Here is a 20524-nt window from a genome sequence, read left to right as displayed (position 1 = left end):
GTAATTCCCTGAAAGCATAGCCTGTGTACCCTTCAGAGTGCCTTGCAAATAGTTGGTTCTCCGTCACTATTCAGTCATTTGATTTGGCTCCTACATAGGACATGGCTTCCCCTGATAGGGCCTGCATTGTCACCAGTTGAATGGACAGATCCATTTGGAGAGCATACCTACGAAGGTGCATCATTCATGGTTTGAGAATCATGCCTTGCTTGCTAATAAATATCTGGGTAGAACAATCTACTCCCTTCTACTCTTCATATTATGAAAGTCACACAAGGAAGCAGAGAGGAAAACAGGAATCATCTTCAGTCTCTATTCTTAGTTTTCACAGGTATCATGATGGATTTATTTTATGTTCTCAACTACAGGTAGCAGAGCAGCTTATCAACCCTTTTGGAGAAGATGATGATGATTTTGAAACTAACTGGTGCATTGACAGAAATTTGCAGGTTAGAGGAATTTTTCTTTCTTTTTCAAATATTAGTAATAAATCACTTGTGATATTTCAAATCTAAGCAGATTTTAAATGCACACCCCTTGGCTTCAGAGCTTTAGCCACAAATGAAAGAGGCTTGGCTATGCACTGTGCTGTCTCAGGTCCTTTTGGAAGCTTACACATCCGGGATTTCAGCTCCAGTGAAATTTAGTTCCTTTTAAGTAGAATTTCAAGCCAATTTTCTTTGTAAGCCTCTCTATTAGCTTTTTCCAGTCTTTTTCATCTCAGCATAGAGCAGTATTTTAAATTGTTCTTTAGTTTGTTTTCTGTTGCCAACCAGAGAGGTTAATAGTGACTTAAAATGGCATCCAGACACAATCTGGTGGGAGTTCCCAAAGTGGTATCACATCAATCCCAGCAGTCAGATAGCCACCAGCCGGACACTGGGAGCCTGGGCCATGCCAGCTTGTGTCTCAAATCTGCATGAAATGCACTAAATGGGCCCCAGGGCCCTTACCCTGAAGCACTATCCCAGAGAGCTTTTCATGAAGAACCAGCATGAAGGAATTTTCCTCTTAGGCAAGACTCTCCCTAGACCATTCTCTTCCCTGTGAACCACAGATGAGTGAAGGCCTTCACGTGTTCATTTGTTTCAAGCCCTTCCTCGGCAGTTAAGTAAGTTCAAACATCTCACAGTAGATCCCAATGTCAGTCTCTTAGGGAGGACACATAATGCCTAGGTCACTCACTTTGTCAAAATCGGAATCCCAGCGGATTAAGAATGTATTCATGCATCACTTTGTCAAAGCCAAGAGAAGAGGTCACCATAGCGCTGAGCAATATAGACTTCTTGATATGTTTTTCCAAATGAAGAAATGAACAAGAAACCAGGGCATATAAGAAGTGATGTCAAGTAAAAATGTATTTACAGGGTTAACAGAAAGAAAAGCAGAATCTTCACCTTCCTGTAATATTTGGGGTTAAGTAGGTGCTATCAGGTAAAACAACACCACAATTGTGAGCAAAGAATAAAAAGATGGCTCCCCTCCCTCCAGCTAAGAGGCAGCTCCACTCTGGAGTGTGTGGTTTGATCCCGGAGTGTGGGAGGCTTCGAGCCCCACTTATCCTCATTGCCAAGTGCTCTTGAGTAGTAAACAACAGGTACAACTCTCTGTGGCAGCCATGGTCATGGCAAATATGAACTATAGACATTTGTATATTCATTCACTTAGACTGTGTCCTAGCCCACTCTAACTCTCATCTGCCCACAAAAAACTTCTCCTTTTTATTTAATTTACATCTGAGTTATTCTAACAATATAACAATGATTTTAGGTCTCTCTTTTAGCTGTGGACGAAATGCACATGAGCTTACCCAAGATGAAGAAGGACATTTACTGGGACGATTCTGCTGCTCGACCACCATACACATTAGCAGCTGCTGACTACTGCATACCCTCATTTCTGGGGTCAACAGTCCAGATGGGGTAAGTGCATTTTTAAAAAATCTCTAATATTTTCCAGCCTGAGCAACATAGTGAGACCTTGTCTCTACAAAAAAGAAAAAAAAAAGAAATAAAATAATTTAAAGCAGCCAACTGTGATGGCATCTATAGTCCTAGCTACTTGGGGAGGCTGCAGTTGGAGGATTGCTTGAGCCCAGGGGTTCAAGGCTGCAGTGAGCTGTGATTGTGCCATTGCACTCCAGCCTGGGTGACAAAGTGAAGCCCCGTCTCAAGAAAAATATTTAATTCATGAAAATTAAAATAAATATCTCCAATATCTAGGAAATGAGCAGATAGATCACTGTTCTAATCTTTTTACCTTTTTTGGCATTTTTTTCTACCTAGGCTTAGTATGTAAGTCAGTCTCTGTTCAGTGGTTTTAACACAGCAATCACCCCTAAGTATAATGAGCTTTAAATAAATGAGTTGAGGCCTGAAGTAAATCAGGTACAGTTCTATAATAATTTCATTAAGTCTGAGCATGTATTTGATATTGGAGAAGTGTGTGATGTGGGAGAAGTTTAAGTATATTTGCTGAAGGCAGATGCCACAGTTTCCAAGTAAATTAAAGAGAAAAGCACAGACTAATTCAGAAAGTAAGAAACTCTCCACTCAAAAACAAAACAAAAAAACTGTAGCAAAAGGGGAAATTTTGTGGAATTTTTCTTGGCAAGACTGTGGCTCATAGTTCCCTGAGGCCTGCTCTAAGTGGATTTGTGCAGTGGGTTTGTGTCCCATGGTTGCTGCCTGTGACCCTTCTTTCCCTCCTCCCTGAAGTGGCCTGCCCTCCTCCTTCCACTTTCAGGAGCTCTCCCTTCAACCCTGTTCCCTTTGCCGAATGTCTCCTAATCCCCATCAGTGATGGTTTGTGGCACTTCTCTTCCAAAGGGGCCTCTGGGGCTGAAAACCTTTCAAGACCCAAAGAAAAGGAAGACTGAAAGTGGAATTTCAGTTCCAGCAAATAATGAGAAAGATTTAGGAGCCAGGAGATTTGCCTTGTTGCCCGCAAAGCACATCTTAGAGAAGGTTGCCTACTCCAGGCTAGATTTGCTTCTACTTCTAGCTAGCCTTCTAAGACCAGACCCACCCACCCAGGGCTCCTTCCAGGCCAGAGAGCTCATCCCTGCCCTCAGTGTATTCTCAGTTTCCATGGATAGGAATCTCTTGTTGTATGCATGTCTCAGCCTTCATGATACCTTCTGCAGGGGCAGAGCTTCATGGACATCCAGCAATCATCTCAATTTTCAGAATTAATAAGAGCTGTTTTTCTGTGAGTTTGATTTTAGATAATTAAATATGCTTTATCCTTCTCCTCACTCCCACCATTGATTAATGCAAAGTACTTGAAGATTTAACTTGAAATGAAAAGAGACCAGCAATACTGATAGAATCAGGGCATCATTGGGATGACTCTATTTAAACTGCAAATGCTCCGCACACTCTATTTCTTATGTCCATTGAGTTGTTGTTACCCCATGGTTAAGATAATTTTTTGAAGGTCTCAAAATTTTTATCCTGATCTACTTATTCATCCTAATCATCATAATTCTGCAGATTACTACACAAATGTTCATGTTCTTTAGAAAATATTAAAACACATGTTTCTCCTGTTTCTAAATACAGAAACAGAATTAGGGATTGACAAGATCTCAGAGAAAATTTCTTCCCCAAAAGATTATTGGGAAGATTAGATGAGATTGTAAACATGAAGATGCTCTATATAAAACCATAGAGCATGATGATTATTATCACCTAGTCAAGTTTTATTTGTGGATGTCAAACGGAAGCAGAGAAAGATTAAATCACTTTAAGCTATTTTTCATGTTAAACTTACCCTGGAAATTTGGTACAGAAAATAAAACAACTGAGAGAAAACCAGGAGGTACAATATTTAAAACTGCAGCAAAAAATTATCGGTTGTCAGAGAGAAGTCCTCCAACTAAAATGGCCTATTTACCAGCAGGATGGAGAGAGGAACAAAGGCCAGAATCTATTGGGAGAGGGTTTTGTGAGATGTTTAACTCGATCTGCTAGAACCAATTGATCAAAGAAACAATTAGGCAAAAGCTCACTTGATCTTGATTTTCTGTATAAATGAGGACCATTAAAGTGGACCACAATCCAGGAGAATTTACTGCAGGAAAATAGGTGATCAGAAGCCCTGAGTTGATAGAAATGGCCCCCTTTGGATTTATTAATGCCTATTTTTCCTATGATTGTGGTATTAGAAAAAATGTTTCTGGTTGCCTGTGACAGAAAACCAAATTCAAACTTTCTTAAGCTAAAGGAGGTTTATAGTGTCACATCCAGAGACGAGCCTAGCTTTGGGTATCACTAGATCCAGAGGCTCAGAGAATGTCACCAGGACTCACTGTTGCCCCGTCCCTCTCAGGTCTGCTTTTCTCTCCACTGGCTCAGATTTCAGGCAGGCTCTCTGCCATCCTGATGGCAAAATGGCAAAATGGCAAGCTCCAGGCTTACAGCTTACCTTCTCAGCTAACCTGTGGAAAGAGCACATCTCTTTTCCAACTCTTGAAACTGAAGTGATGGATTTGCTGTGACTGACTGGGCTCGGGTTCACACATCCATTCCTGAGCTAATTACTATCAACAGGGAGACAATATTTTGACTATTCATGGCTGGTTTATAGGTCCATCTTTGAACCAAGGGTTATAGTCAGCCCCATCCAACCATATGGAGCATGTGATATCTCAAGAAAAAGCAGGGTGCTATTATCAGGAGAAGGGTGAATGGTTTTGCTGGGCTAGCAAAAACAATAGATGTTCTCTAAAATCATAGAAGATAATTCCCTAAGCAATGAATGGTTCCTTCACCAAATACAAGGTCAATGTCAAATGAGCCACTTGACTGAGGCTCAGGGCAAGGGCAAGGTAAAAGTTAAGAACTGTAGCACTGGTGGTCTCGTTGGTGCTGACTGAGCCAATGAGCTCTTTGCATGAGAGTGGAGATCATGTGCCAAGATGCTGTAGACACAAGCATTCCATTTTATAAATGTGCCTGCCTCTTGATGACCGTATAAAATCCTTTCCTGGATGAGATTTTTTTTAATTTTCTTATTCTCTTTAAGGTGTATGTTCCCAGCATGTTTAATTCAGAAATCAAATTTTCCTTACCTTTTCATATCAATATTTTGGGTTTGTAGCCACAGTTCCCATAACCCGGATATTCTAAAATCAAAGCAATGCCCTTCAAGAACAGAGCAAAAGTACTACTCTCCAAGGGCCACCTGCAAGAAGACCTGCCTCCCAGCCAGCACATTCAACAGCGCTGTTCACATTCAGCACACTGTTCATTTCCACTTCAGAAGGAAACTCCTTGGAGTCAATGTCTTTATTCTCTATATTAAGGAACATGTTCAAAACATGGCCCTATTTTCTGCATATTTACAAAATATACATAACTCAAATAAATTAATTTTCCTTCTTTCCATCTTAAGTACCAATTTAAAATATATTTTCCCTTGGACCCTTACATACAGAATGTGCTCGTTTGTTTATTCTGGTAAATTTTTTTCAGGGCCTACTATGAGGTAGGTTCTATACCAGATGCTAGAGGTAGTCAAAAAAAGAAAAGAAAAAAACACCTCCCAAGCTCACACATGTAAGGCAGAGAAAAGTGACAATACAATGTGGTAAAAGCTACAGTGGAGAAACGCTCAGCCTTATGGGAACACACGCAATGAAGACACACTTCACCCAGCCTGGTGAAGCAGAGAAAGCCTCTTGGAGTCAGGGACTCTAATATGCATCTTTAAGAATGAGTTAGGAGGCGGGCATGGTGGCTCATGCCTGTAATCCCAGCACTTTGGGAGGCTGAGGCAGGTGGATCAGTTGAGGTCAGCAGTTCGAGACCAGCCTGGCCAACATGGTGAAACCCAGTCTCCACTACAAATACAAAATGAGCTGAGCATGGTGGCACAGCCTATAATCCCAGCTACTCAGGAGGCTGAGGTAGGAGAATTGCTTGAATCCAGGAGGCAGAGGAGGTTGCAGTGAACCAAGATCACACCATTATACTCCAGCCTGGGCGACAAGAGTGAGGAGCAAAACTCCATCTCAAAAAAAAAAAAAAAAAAAGAATGAATTAGGAGCCAGTGCACAGATAGGATTGAGGGGATTCAGCAGAGGGCACATTTCGGGCCAATATGGGCAAAGACAGAAAGGAATGATAAATAGTGTACTCAGAGTTACAATTTGATAGGCAAAGCAGAAGAGCCAAGAAATGAATCTGGGGAGGAGGCAAGGGCAGAAGATGGAGGGTTTTATAGGCCAGGTAAGCGTTTCAGCCATTATTCAAAGCTATTAAATGACAGGGTCACATTTTTTGCTTTAGAGAGATTAGCCTGGCAGCTGGCTGAAAGATGGATAGCTGAGGATAAGACCAGAGCCAGAGTTAGCAGGCTGTTGTCATTTAAACAGGAGAGGATAAGGTCCTGAAGTAGGTGTATCACAAGGGATGTAGACAGTAGAGGTGACAGAAGGGACAGATTCTAGAAAGGAGAAGGAGTGAAGAATGGTAATAAACTAAAGATGAGACAGAGTGTAAGGGTGAAACTGCTCTAAGGAAAAGATTATGAGCTCTTCCTTTTGCATGGGTTGAATTTGAGACCTCTATGGGCAATTCACATGGAGATGGCCAGGAGGCAGTGAGTCCAGGGACAGAAGATGCATTTTACTGGTATCAGTATGTAGAACCAAAGAGTGGGTGGGGGCAATCAGAACAGTATCAAGGAAACAGAGCAGAATACAAAGGGTAGAATACTACTACTGAAAGGGTGGCCAGAGGAAATGGGTAGTCAGAGTAGGAACGGTCAATATAGATGCAGAGTAACCCAGAAAATGCCCTGCCAAGAGGCCAAAGATACAAAGTTTCCAAGTAAAGCCTGAAAACCATGCCATAGGTTTTGCATGTTAGGGTCATCAGAGGCTTAAGTGACAGTGTGGGGTAGAAATTAAACCGTAGTAGGTTAGAAGTGATTGATAGGTAGGAAGGTCAAATTGCCAGTGTAAGCTGTTTTTAAAAAATAATTTTATTGTAGAAAAATTCAAACCGGGCCAGACACGATGGCCGACGCCTATAATCCCAGCACTTTGGGAGGCCAAGGCAGGCAGATCACTTGAGGCCAGAAGTTTGAGACCAGCCTGGCCAACATGATGAAACCCCATCTCCACCAAAAATACAAAAATTAGCCGGCATGGTGGTGCACACCTGTAGTCCCAGCTATTTGGGAGGCTGAGGCAGGAGAATCGCTTCAACCCAGGAGGGGAAGTTTGCAGTGAGCCAAGGTCGTGCCACTGCACTACAGTTTGGGTGACAGAGCGAGACCCTGTCTCAGAAAAAAAAAAAAAGAAGTTTAAGCAGTTCCAAAGGTAGAGAATAAGCTATGAAAAAGCTCCATGTACCCATCACCCCTTCAATTACCAAGTTACGGCCAGTCTTGTTTCATTCTCCACCCGCCTTTATCTTCCCCGCCATTTGATCATGGTAAAGCAAATAGATTATAATGCCATTTTCATACTTAAAAAAACAAAAATAAAACAAACCCAAAATGCATATAATTCCTCAATTCATTATGTATCCATGGACTATTTTTTTGAGAAGTCTGAATTGATGGGGTAAATAGACCAGACTGTATTCACTAAGAGACAGGGACTCTGGTCTGTTTCCCCCCTCAATTCAGACTTCTAGGGATGGGTTTTTGTTTTGTCTTGGGTAAGGCTAATGACATATTTTTACTTGCCTTTTTTTTTTTTTTTTTTTGGTTTTTTGTGTTTTGGTTTTTTTGGAGACAGGGTCTCTCTCTCTTGCCCAGGCTGGAGTGCAGTGGCATGATCTCAGATCACTGCAACCTCCACTTCCCGGTTTCAAGCAATTCCCCTGCCTCAGTCTCCCAAGTAGCTGGGATTACAGGCATGCACCACCACACCCAGCTAATTTTTGTATTTTTAGTAGAGATGGGGTTTCACCATGTTGGCCAGGCTGGTCTTGAACTCCTGACCTCAGGGGATCCACCCACCTTGGCCTCCTTAGAATTATCTTCACCACCTATACTGAATTTCACTTTGCTGCTGTACCCTGGCCTTGTTTGGACAGAGCCATTAAGACTCCCTCTGGTGCTCACTGTAGTGCTGTCCACTGTGTAACTTAGCATCCCTTTTAGCAGAGGACCCACAGGAAGAAATGTATTTCAGACGTCGGTGGGGAAAAAAGAAAGCTTTGCCTCTTCTGGGCAAATCTTACACTATTTATCTTACAAACTTCATAATTTTATAATTTATGATGGTTTCCTTTTCATTTTGGCTGCTGGGAAGCTGACAATCAAATCTGTAGCCTACCTTTACTAAGTCTGTGGAATGGGATTTTTTTGGAATGTATTTCTAAATTCTGTGTCTTTTATGATTGTTCCTTATTCCACCTCTACTATATTGGCTTGATTTTATATATGATATATATTTCTATAATATACAAATATAATATTTTATATGTTATATATACGACATAATATTATTGCATTATATGTATTTCCATAAGGCCACATCAAATCCTTTGTAAGATGAAGCAAGATGTGATAAAGAAACAAATTAACAACTCTCCTTGTTTTGAAAAAGGAAGGAAAAAAGACAGGCTGAGCAAAAGTTGCCCACTGGAAGAGAGGAAAGACACAGGAGCAAGGGGGGATGACAGAGCAAGGTCCTAAAGAAGACACAGGGCTGGCCCCGGGTGGCAGGGGGAGGTCCCAGTGCCTGAGCTACAGGGAAGCAGTTGAAGTTGGATACAGTAAGAGGAGAGGGGGGAGATGATGCCTGTGCAGCCAGGGAAGCAGGAACCAATGTTCTTGCCTCTTCTAGTCATCGTGTCTTAATCTAAAGGAAGCTTTAACAGAGCTCATGTTTCTCTGTCCAATCTGGGACCAAAGAGCTACTGTTTTAAAATTGCATTTTATAAGTTTTAACACCAAACCAGTGCTGAAGTTCCATCTCTTGATCTTTGCATGGGGCAGGTTAAAAATCAGCTTCAAAATCAACACTCCAAATGAAAAAAGGCCAGTTAAAAATCTGAATGCAGTCCCCAAAATAGAAATGCTTTCATAAATATGCCAGTCTTGAGCATTTACTAAATAGTGATAATTATTGCATGGCCAGTAATCTACACTTAGCCATTTTACGAGTTAATAAGCGATGAAAAAATATTTCTTGTGTGAATTCTTTTACCATTATCTCATGTGGGATCACTTCAGTTGACTCTGTTTTGTTTGTTCTTTTGTAATACTGTGGAATCCTTTCTAATCTGCTGGAGTTTTGTTCTTGCTTTTGTTTGGTTTTTGCCTTTGGTATTTTTGAGACAGGAACTCCCTCTGTCACCCAGGATGGAGTGTACAGTGGTGCAATCACAGCTCACTGCAGCCTCGAACTCCTAGGCTCAAGCGATCTTCCTGCCTCAGCCTCCTGAGTAGCTGGGACTACAGGTGCACGCCACCATGCCTGGCTTTTTTTTTAAGAGGCAAAGTCTGGCTATGTTACCCACTCTGGTCTTGAACTCCTGGTCTCAAGAGATCCTCCCACCAAGGCCTCCCAAAGTGTTGGGATTACCGGTGGGAGCCACCGTGCCCAGCCTTGATCTGCTGTTTTAATTAAGGCATCTTTTCATTAGCTTAACTGTGGAGATAAGATTAACCAAGATCGAGAAAACACCCACAAGTAGCCAAAAGAACATTGTCTGTAAGATGCACAGCGAGAAAATATACCCAAACCCTAGTGTAATAATGAGTTTTCCTGGGACAATAATAAACACATGCATGATAAAAATAACTTTACTCAAAGAAACTTTAAATGCTTAAACTCAAGCCAGTATTGCTGAAAATAATTTTTAAAAACAAATGAACAAAAATCAAGGTCCGGAACTACCCTGTCACAACTGGCTTGAGGTAGAGGTAGAACGCCTGTCTTCACATTATATCATCATGAGTCACTTCAAAATTCTTACTGTCTTTCAATTACTTGGGATTACCCATTAACACAAATGTTTAAGACTCTGAGGGATGAAACACAGAAATTAAAGACCTGAAGTCTCATAATGCCCTTCAGTCCTATCTTGAAAATCAAAACAGCCAACAGTAAAGAAGATAATCCCTTAAGGGCATTGGAAAAACCCTAACAAACTATCCATTCATAACAGCTAAAGGATTTGAAATTCTGGAGAAGAGAGGCTGTAACTGCTTATGAAATGGATCACTCAAGTGTGTCCAGAGTGCTTGCTCTAACTGTCTTGCTAATCTAAAAGCATGCTCCAAGCCTGTAAACTTTAAACTGCTGACTGTAATCCCATTTAAAGAGCTTTGTTTTATTGGGCTCTTCTGCCATAATTCAAATAATTATGTCAAAATGTTCTCACATAGATAATAATCTTAAAAAGGGGGTCTATGAAGTCAATTAAGGATCCACTTAGCAAAGAGGAAAAATATTCAAAATTTTAAAGAGCTCCTTCTGGCTAGGAGTTGAGGAATTTATTTAAGATGTATTTGGTGCTATGAAACTTTGTCAGAAATAATAATTTCTACTTATCTATCTTTATTCTAAAAGTTCTAGGAATATGTAACGATAACATGACTTTTTGGTAATTATACAGACATGCAAATGTACTTAATGTGCACAAAATATTTAGGATTATACTGTAGGTCAGAAGTATTTTTAGTGATATTAACTCAAATATACCAAAATACATATTTTAGTGAGCAAAGACTTTATTAAAGTGTGGTTAAATATACTTCTATGTTGATGTTACTTAGTAATCCTTTTTAGTCAACTGTATTGAAATATTTTAGCTTTACAAGAAAATACGTAGTCTGATACATACTATTGCATGCTTATATTACAAACTACCAAAAATATCTCAAATTCTGAATTACTAACTTCAACAAAAGTATATTCTGGGAACATTGATTTTTCACTTAATGTACCAGAAAGGAACGAGAAATGGAAACTTCCAAGGAGATGAATGTGCATTAAGTTTATAATTTTAGAACTTACTCAAGGATTCTTTCATACCCTGATGTGAGGTCACCATGGGCAATCAGTTTTCATCTTTAAATGGTATCAGATGTGTACATGGCTTGATTTCCTTTTTTAACAAAATTCCTACATAATATAACAATATTAAAGAGGGAACTTTAAGTGAACCCCCACTTTTGGCCATAACTTCTTTTTGTGTCAGCCAGCAACAGCCGAGAGAACATAACCAGGGTGGTAGGATATAGCTAGATAAGCCTCTTTAAAGGCACAAGAGGCCACTTCTTCAATCAGATTTGCCGAAGCCCTTGGTTCAATGATCAGATAGGCCAACACTGGGGTAGCAGTGGGGTCATCAGCCCTAAATGCAGCTTTCTGGGCTACCTTCTAGGATGCTCTGGAGCTTGGAACTGTCCACCTGAAAGAGGGTTGAAGGAGGCTGGGTGAATACAATATTTGGTCCACTGGATTTTCCTCATAACCCTTAGCCCCACACCTCCCGGCTCAGAGGGAGGGTTGCCTTGCACATTTTATAAATCCTTGGCTACAGCTTTCATGATGATTCTGCAGTGCAGATGGTTAAAAATAGCCGCATGCGCCTCAGATGGGTTTGAAGAGTACATTTTGCTTTGCCCATGGAAAAATGCTTCTCCACACATGTCTCTGCCCTGATAGATTCTCAGGCAAATTATCGGCTCCCTCCAAGGCAGTCGCCTGACTGTGAGTACACTAGCAATTTGAAAACAATAAATCTGCAGTGAGAAGTAGAATTCATCATACTAAATATCATTTTCCTAAATTCCTCATTTCAGTTCTGTTAAAAAAGGCCTCTTATTATTCGAATTTAAATTGTCAAAATACCGCTTCAAAAGTAGAGCAGAGAAAGAGAGACAAGCATCATCCAGTTTTATCTTTCAATCTTTTTGAAGCTCTATATTTACCTAATCACTCTCGTGAGAAAGGGGTTGCTTTGCAAAAAGCTTTCTTTGGAGAAATGCATTAAATCCTTCAAGCAATCAGGGCTATTTTTGTCTTTCTATATTAGACATACCCCAACAAGTATGGCAGTCTGCTGACATCTTCATCAGCCCGTTTCTTGCCTCTTTGTTATGGCAGCAGAGGGTGAAGCATGTTCTTCTGCACCCCTGACCAGCCCAAGAATCTTTTAAAGTTTCTAATTAAATCATGGCTGCTTATGCCCTCGGATAGTTGTCATTAGCAAGGGAAACCGTGGGGCTGATGTTTGTGTAGGTATTCCATATATATTTTGAAATTTTGGTTTTTTATTAACACTTGAGATTAAAATAATTTTAATCCAGACATCTACCTAACCTGTGGAAATAATGCATGCTCTCCCTTCTTCTGGACTCAACTATAACTAACCAGCCTGACTGGCTTAACAAAACCTTTTCTCTTTCTCCTTCTTTTATTCTTTTCCCTTTCAAAAATAGCCCAATATGTGACACAACCGTTCTCATTCTCATGTTTTCTATATTTTTGTATTGATGGTTTCTATTGCACAATACATGTATATTGAAGGGTTTGATGATGTTTGGCAAATGGCACCAAAAAAACAATATTGAGAGGCAAGGTCAGGGCAGTCTGTCTCCACAATTTTCACCATTGGAGTAGCCCTCTCTTCCTTCCCTCAAATAACCCAGCTTCTTCCAGTTCTTATGTTTCCTCTTCACCTACCCAGTGCCCTATCATTAAATGGCTTATCATTAAATGGCTAAGTCATCCCTTTTGAAGGTGTTGATTGTTAAGCGATATCTCCTAGGTGTAGTAACATTTTTAAAAGGACAATCTTGAAGAAGAAAAGGGAGTGACCTTCAGACACACATTATCATCTCCTCCAACCCTGTCTGAGAAGTCAATGATGACTTGGAAACCACTTCTGAAAGTTTGCCAGTCATTGACAGAGTCCTTTTTACATCTTCTACTTTCAAAGCTTTTCTACACAGGTCACCCCTTTTGAACTTTCAAACAACCTAAAAGGCAGGTAAAGGATAATTATCACCAGCTTACCAAGAATGATGCTAAGTCACAAGAGATTAAATGAGTCCCCAAAGATCCCACAGCTGGTTGGTGTCAGCATAGACCCAGCAATCCTGGCTCTGCAAGCTCTCAAAATAAATTATTTTTCCCACCACAGAGACAGCGCTCAAATTTCATCCCTGGAAACCGATGGCCGCATGACACTTTCCATGAATGTCCTCCTATCTCTAATTACCTGCCTCTCTCAGTCCAAATAAGTTCCAGAACATAAAACCTAGCTTTTTCAGCTGACTCTCCCTAATATATAGGAATATAATGAGGGTACTTTTGTTCTATCATATAATATTTCTGCTATTAGTTGGTTAAGTGGTATTATATTGAGCCTCAGGATTGTACTAACCCTAGACTAAGAGGACACTTTAAATATCAAATAAGGAGCATAAAAAAAAACATAAAAGAAACTAAAATTTATACCCCAGCCTCCCATTTGGGAAATACTCTTTCAAACTATTCTAAGGCCGAGTGTGGTGGCTCTCGCCTATAATCCCAACACTTTGGGAAGCCGAGATGGGAGGACCACTTGAGGCCAGGAGTTCAAGACCAGCCTGGGCAACATAGGGAGACCCCATCTCTATCAAAAATAAAAAATTAGCCAGGCATGGTGGTGCACGCCCATGGTCCTAGTTACTTGGGAGGCTAAGGTGGGATGATCACTTTAGCCCAAGAGGTCAAGGCTAAAGTGAGCCATGATTGTGTCACTGCACTCCAGCCTGGGTCACAGAGTGAGGCTTTGTCTCTAAATAAATAAATAACTATTCTATTTTAAACTATTTTGTTCTTAAAGCACAGCTTCTGCTGTCATATTGGGAATAGTGGCTACCAGAGAAAGGAGGAGATAAACACTATGTGTTGGCAATGAGATGTTCCATGGAAGCATTTAGAAGAAATGTCTTTAGGTTTGTCATGCTGGGGAGTTTCCCTACTGCTCTGTTACAGCATTAAGACCTGGAGGGCATCATTCACCACTCAGTGTAAGATACTTAAAACTGCCCCCCAGAGCACAGATCACCAAGTGTTCTTCCAAAGACCCTGTTTCAGACTAAAGGAGTGAAAAGTTTTCAAGTCATGTTTCTTATCTAAAGCAGTCATCAACGTTGCTTTTTGTGTAGCCTTCCACCATGGACACCCCCACCAACACCACACAACCCTAGCAATGCCCTCCATTCTCAAAGACAATCCACAGCTGCCCTCTGTCTCCGGGATAAAGTCCACATCCCACAACCTGGTATACGACTCTTCATGGCACGGTCCAAGGACCTCCTTCCAGCCTAGGCCTGATGCTTTTCTCTGTGTTTCACACAGATTCAAGTATCTCCTATTTCTCACAAACACCCTAAACTTTCCTGCTGCCTTATTTGTTCAAGTCACTTCTTTCACCTGGAATGCTCTGTCCCTTTTCTATCTATCCAATTCCCACTCAGTGTCAAAGCCCAGCTCAAAAACTTGCTTTTCCCCAAATGTAGATATTTATTTATATGTCTTCTCTCTCCTTTTAAGTGATAATTTAAAAGGTACCTAATGCAGCAAATTGTTTATAAGTGCTCAATAAATTTAGTCGGGTGAATAAACAGATAAACCTCATGCATCCACTCCATAGTCTTATGAGCCAGGAAGGTACAATAGGGTCTTCTTGGCAGACCTACCCAATGTCAGTTATGAATCAGTACGACATTAGCAAGAGCACCAGACGTTTTGCAGTTTGCTTGTTGCAACTTGTCTATTTTCCCCCATCTATGACCCAGGGGTTTATACCTCTTGCTGCAGTTGAAGGTATAATACATGTGTCCTATACCAGGGCATAAGGTTTTTGTCTTTTGAGTCACAAAGTTTTGAAGTATTAAAAATATAAACTTTTTTCCTAGAAGATTGTCTTTCTTACAAGATTGCAACCTTTAGAGGTAGTTTAAAAAAACAAATCCTAAATAAATAGTTGAGATCCCAAATGGAAGACAGATGCCTGTCCTATATAGAGAGATTGCCAGCTTGTCCTTGATTCCCAGAACACATCCAGAGTGGCTGTGTTAGTGAACAAGTTCACTTGTGGCTCCTCTGGTGTCCTCCTCCCTAACTAAATGGGTGCCTGTGGAGTGTGACTGGAGAGCTGACCAAATGCAATCCACCCAGCAGGGTCACCAAGGCCACTGAAGCATGAGTCTGCATTTCTCAAGTCGATGTAATAGAATCTGAGCCTCACACAGTGGAGGGCGGGTCAGAAGGCTATCTGGTAGCCAAGGGCGCTGCTGGGGCTTTAGAAAAACAGCACAAGGCTGTAATCGAACGCCGTCCCGGGACATTCAGCCAGTTAATCATCTCAGTCATCCATGTTTTATTCATAAACATGAGGAACGATGTTTCTTTGGCTGCTTGCTTTGCCCTTTCAAGTTACACCAATATTATATTGTCCCAATGTTTTCCTTCATGTCACATAAAATGCACCCAGCATCTTGTCACCAGAGATGTCACTACCAATAGTGGACTGGGACCGGCTGGTTACTGTTGCTCCCGGAGCTAGTATGATGAGCATTTGTAGTTCAAGAGCAAGGCTTTAAGTTGTTCTTCAAACCCCATTAAGGCTGTAATTCCACAGATACGTGTGGCAAATAACTATGTAATCCAAGGCCAGAGTAGACCAAGCTACCAAACAGGCTTATCTCACCTCAATTATTCATTTTATGTCAGTCCTGAAGGAGATTTAAAATGGTGGGTTTGGCCAAGTGTGGTGGCTCATGCCTGTAATCCCAGCACTTTGAGAGGGCAAGGTGGGTGGATCATTTGAGATCAGGAGTTCGAGACCAGCCTGGCCAACATGGTAAAACTCCGTCTCTACTAAAAATACAAAAATTAGCTGGGCATGGTAGCACCCACCTGTAATCCCAGCTATTGGGGAGGCCGAGGCACGAGAATCACTTGAACCTGGGAGACAGAGGTTGCAGTGAGCCGAGATCACACCACTACACTCCAGCCTGGGTGACAGAGTAAGACTCTGTCTCAAATTAATTAATTAATTAATTAAATGGTAGAATTATGTGTTTTATTTTTTAAATGGTAAAAATTCAGCAGGAAATTATTGGTAGCCAATCCATCAAATTTAATCACAAGCGGAGCCCAATTGCGACGTGAGTTTACCCTAACTGGATGAATATATCCTTTCCACAAGTTTCCAATTTCTCTTTTTTTAACCCTAGTTGTACAGACATAAATGCAAAGCCTTAATCAGGAATGTTTACAAATTACCTCTGAGCAAGGATTGTGCTTTACTCACTATTCCACCCTGGGCTCTAGCTCATCCCTTGACCCCTGTGTAGTAGGCTTTCCATCAAAGCGATTAGGAGCAAGGGCTTGGAGCCAGACTTCCAAATTTGCTCTCACTAGCTACGTACATTTAGTGAATCTCTCCAGGCCTCAGTTTCCTCATTTGTAAAGTGTAAATAATAATACTAATACCAACTCATCTAATTATTGTGATAACTAAATGAATCAATGCATAGGAGGTGCTTAGCTGGGCCTTAGTATATAGTCAATAAATGTGAGCTGGGCATTGCACGCTCTCGAATTTACCTATGATCCATTGTTAAGGGGGGTTTTATGGGTCCTTGGGAAACTTGACCTTAATTCAACTGTATAAGGGAGAAATAATATATACTAGATGATAGATAGATAGATAGATAGATAGATAGATTTATAGATATATAGATATTTCTTAATGTCCAAGTCTCTAGATCAGTGATTCTCAAAGTGTAGTCTGGGGATATCTGGGGATCCCTAAGACCACTCCAGAGAGTCCTAAAGGTCAAAAATGTTTTCATAGTAGCACAACATGTTATTTGCCTTTTTCATTCTCATTCTGTCAAGAGTGTCCAGTGGAATTTTCCAGAGGCCACAAGATATGTGATGATGTCATCACTTAGCAGTCAACGGAATATGTGCTTGTACATGCTTGTGTTTCAGACATTCTGCAGTTATAATTTTAAATACAGTAAAGAGTAATAGATATAACCCACATAAGCAAATCTCTTTGGGATATGCAATAATTTTTAAGAGTTTAAAGGGTATCTGAGATCAAAAAGTGTTTGAGCCTCTGCTAGACTATCTCAAGTCCTCAAACCCCCATTTAAAAAATCTATAAGGCAAAAATACCAAACTCATCTCTTAACTTTGAGACTTTGCCCCCAAAGCTAGGCCCCCAAAGCTACTCTGCCTGGATCTTGTCATTGTGTGTTTCAGGCTGTCTGGGTCCGACTTCCCTGACGAGGAGTGGCTGTGGGATTATGAGAAGCATGGCCATCGGCATTCCATGATAAGAAGAGTCAAGCGGTTCCTGAGTGCCCACGAACACCCCTCCAGCCCCAGAAGAAGAAGCTACAGGAGGCAGACAAGTGACAGCTCCATGTTCTTACCCCGAGATGACCTCAGCTCAGCCAGGGATCTACTGGATGTGCCCTCAAGAAACTCCCACAGGGCCTCACCCACCTGGAAGAAATCCTGCTTCCCAGAAGGAAGTCCCACGCTGCACTTCAGCATGGGAGAGCTGTCCACCGTCAGGGAGACCAGCCAGACAAGCACTTTACAGAGCCTGACCCCACAGTCCAGTGTGAGAACTTCCCCCATCAAAACGCCACTGGTACCCGAGGTATTGATCACAGCGGCCGAAGAACCAGTGCCCACATCAGACGGCTACCACCATGACTCCGCTACCTCCATCTTGAGCTCTGAGTTTACAGGGGTTCAGCCAAGCAAGACTGAGCAGCAGCAGGGCCCCATGGGATCCATCCTGTCTCCCTCAGAGAAGGAGACACCTCCTGGAGGCCCCAGTCCCCAGATTGTTTCAGCCAGTGCTGAGGAAAATATATTCAACTGTGAAGAAGACCCTGGTGATACCTTTCTAAAAAGGTGGAGTCTTCCGGGATTCCTGGAGTCCAGCCACACTTCCCTGGGAAACCTAAGTCCAGACCCCATGAGCTCTCAGCCAGCTCTTTTAATTGACACAGAAACATCCTCAGAGATCAGTGGGATCAACATTGTGGCTGGCTCTCGAGTCTCTCCTGATATGCTGTATTTAATGGAAAACCTGGACACCAAGGAAACAGATATCATAGAGCTGAACAACAAGGAAACTGAGGAATCACCCAAATGAGTGCCACAAAGTTCTAGGACCTGGTTCTAGCCTAGATTCTTATCTCCCCAAAATCAGCATATTAGGCCTAGGACATACCTGAAGGCTGGTCAACTTTTTAAAAACATGATCACACTGTATAAGCTACTTAGAACTTTGAAGGGCATTATGATCCTTTTTGAGAGCTGTGCAAAATCAAACGCATTCACGTCATCTATCACAACATGGTTTTCATTGGAAGTTACACAGACCACAGTGACTTAACCAAATAAGTCTTCACCAAAAAAGGAATCTGAAAAACATACATGACTTATAAATTGATAGATTATTAGTTGTGGAAAGAGTCTCATAGATCATAGTCCAATCCCCTAGACCCAAAGGTCCAGACAGACAGGGTTCTCTATTTCTCTTCTTTTTTCTCTTTCTTCTTTTCTTTAGCCATAAAGAAAGGAGATGGATCACCTAATGCCTGAAAGACCTCCTCCTTCTTAACTTTTTTGTTTGAGGCTTTCTAACCATCTCATTCCTACTTTCTATAACTATTATTGTTATTATCACTTCCTGATTCTTAAGCTTCATCAGCACCAGAACACTTAATTCTCTTCAATTTCCTTTTCTACTTTTCTCTCTTTCCCCTTTATTCTGTCATCCTTTTTTTTCCCTTCCCTCGCTCTGGTTGTGCTGCTTTTCTAGTAATCTGTCCCATTTTTCAGGTTATAATATTTCCTCTTGCCAAATCGGTTGCTTATGTCTTGCCATGAATTTCAAAATATAAGACATTGGCAAAGCCTCCTGCAGAATCATCAAACGTGTCAACAAATCCAGCCCGATACCCTTCCAGCCTCACTTCCAGTGGAAGGCATATAGGAGTGATGGTTGCCCCCACGCCCTTGCAGCCAATGACATTTCTTTCTGTTTCCACTATTTGGTCTTGGGCACTGGAGAAAAAGGAAGCCAAGAGAATATGAAATTTGCATAGCCAAATGCTATGGAACCAAAGAATAAGATGACTCACATCTGTTTAAACTTGAACTCTTATGCAAAAATCCTAATCGTGTCACAACATGGGACCAGTTATGTGTCTATCGGGTCATTTGGGAATGAGGTAGGATACTGGAGTTGGGAGGCTAATGGGGTCCAGAGCTGCATAATGGATGTTGGTACTCCTCCCAGGGAGCTCTCAGGATGGCTGTTTGTCATGGGCTCCCGAGTGCCTAGGCCATGCCTTACGACTGCTACACTTACCATTTGTCATATGATGGCACTTGACTACATATGGCTTTAGAAATAAAATAACCCTCAAAACTACCATTTATTGAGTGCTTACACTGTTCCAGGCAGCAGCGAATCTTATGAGACTGATATACTGTTATTTCCACTTTAAAGGCGAGAGAAACAGGCTTTAGAGAAGTAAGGTATTTGCCTAAAATCACATAGCCAAGAAGTGACAGTGTTCACATTCAAACCCAGGTTTATCTGACTCAAGAGCCCACACTGTTAACCACTATGCTTTCTCACTGCCCTATGCTATCTGTAAGGCCCTGAATCTGCCAGCAATTTGCCCAGCATTCTGGAGGATGCCCCAAGGGGAGGCATGCCCAAGTCACAGGTTCAGGCTAAATCTCTCCAGCCTCAAGGGCCTCTCTGGGTCCTCCCTGCTCAAGTCTACCTGCGTCTTTTATGCATTCATAGAGAAGGGCATTGCTCCAGCTTGGAGTACCAGCCATAGTCCTATTCATTTTTCATGACAGAAAAAAGTTGGCAGGACTCTCCTTCCCTTCCCAAACTCCTCCTGATAATGCAATGTTAAAATTAGCACATTTTCACAAGGCCTCATATCTCCCAGGCCTCCAAGCTGCATGACAGCAATGACATTTACTTTAACTGACTTTTCTCAAAGGACTGAAAAGAAATAATATTAGAGGAAATGCTACACCTTGATGGTTCTCTATGTTGGTTGGTAGTGTTAGCACCTGGGAAAGCCCCATTATTCCCAAAGCACTATGTATAGACTGTGGGATCAAGAGCCAATATAACACTTCTAGAAGGCAGGATCCCTAATCTTCTCCCAGTCACCAAGCTCTTAGTGCTATTTTCTTGGGTGTTTCAATTTCAGTCTGTCTATTCTCTTCTCTTTGGCTCTATCTGTTGCTCAAATTCAAGTAAGTTTCTGCTTAGCTGCTTTTGAAACATCATCAGTTTTCATTCCTAAATCCAAGGTGATAAATTATACACAAATATAATAATACATTTATGAAGGGCTGGCAGTGTTCATTTATCTCTGCTTCCACGCGCCCCTTATGCACTTTTATCCAGATAATTATTTAATTTCCTCAATATTTCTTCAAAATTTGAGATAGACTCTCATTTTCTCTTTGCAATGAAAA

At 41.3% G+C, this 20524-nt stretch overlaps 1 protein-coding gene across 3 annotated transcripts in view; it reads left to right on the top strand.

Annotated features, from left to right (window-relative positions):
• Nucleotides 1–20524, top strand: part of BEST3 (bestrophin 3) — a 59982-nt gene that overhangs the window by 30303 nt on the left and 9155 nt on the right. Inside the window, exons 7-9 of one of the 3 annotated variants that reach the window (XM_002823512.4) lie at nt 369–449; nt 1771–1922; nt 17249–19445. In XM_002823512.4, coding sequence (XP_002823558.2) covers nt 369–449; nt 1771–1922; nt 17249–18158 — 1143 coding nt within the window. In that variant the 3' untranslated portion in view covers nt 18159–19445. Of the gene's footprint in view, nt 1–368; nt 450–1770; nt 1923–17248; nt 19446–20524 lie in introns of those variants that run through there. The other 2 variants (XM_009248023.4, XM_009248024.3) reach the window with 2 other exon arrangements.

The sequence above is a fragment of the Pongo abelii genome, chromosome 10, assembly GCF_028885655.2.
Source record: "Pongo abelii isolate AG06213 chromosome 10, NHGRI_mPonAbe1-v2.0_pri, whole genome shotgun sequence".
Taxonomy (NCBI): Eukaryota; Metazoa; Chordata; class Mammalia; order Primates; family Hominidae; genus Pongo; species Pongo abelii.
The sequence above is the reverse complement of the archived record's forward strand: the minus strand, read 5'-3'. Positions and strand labels throughout refer to the sequence as shown.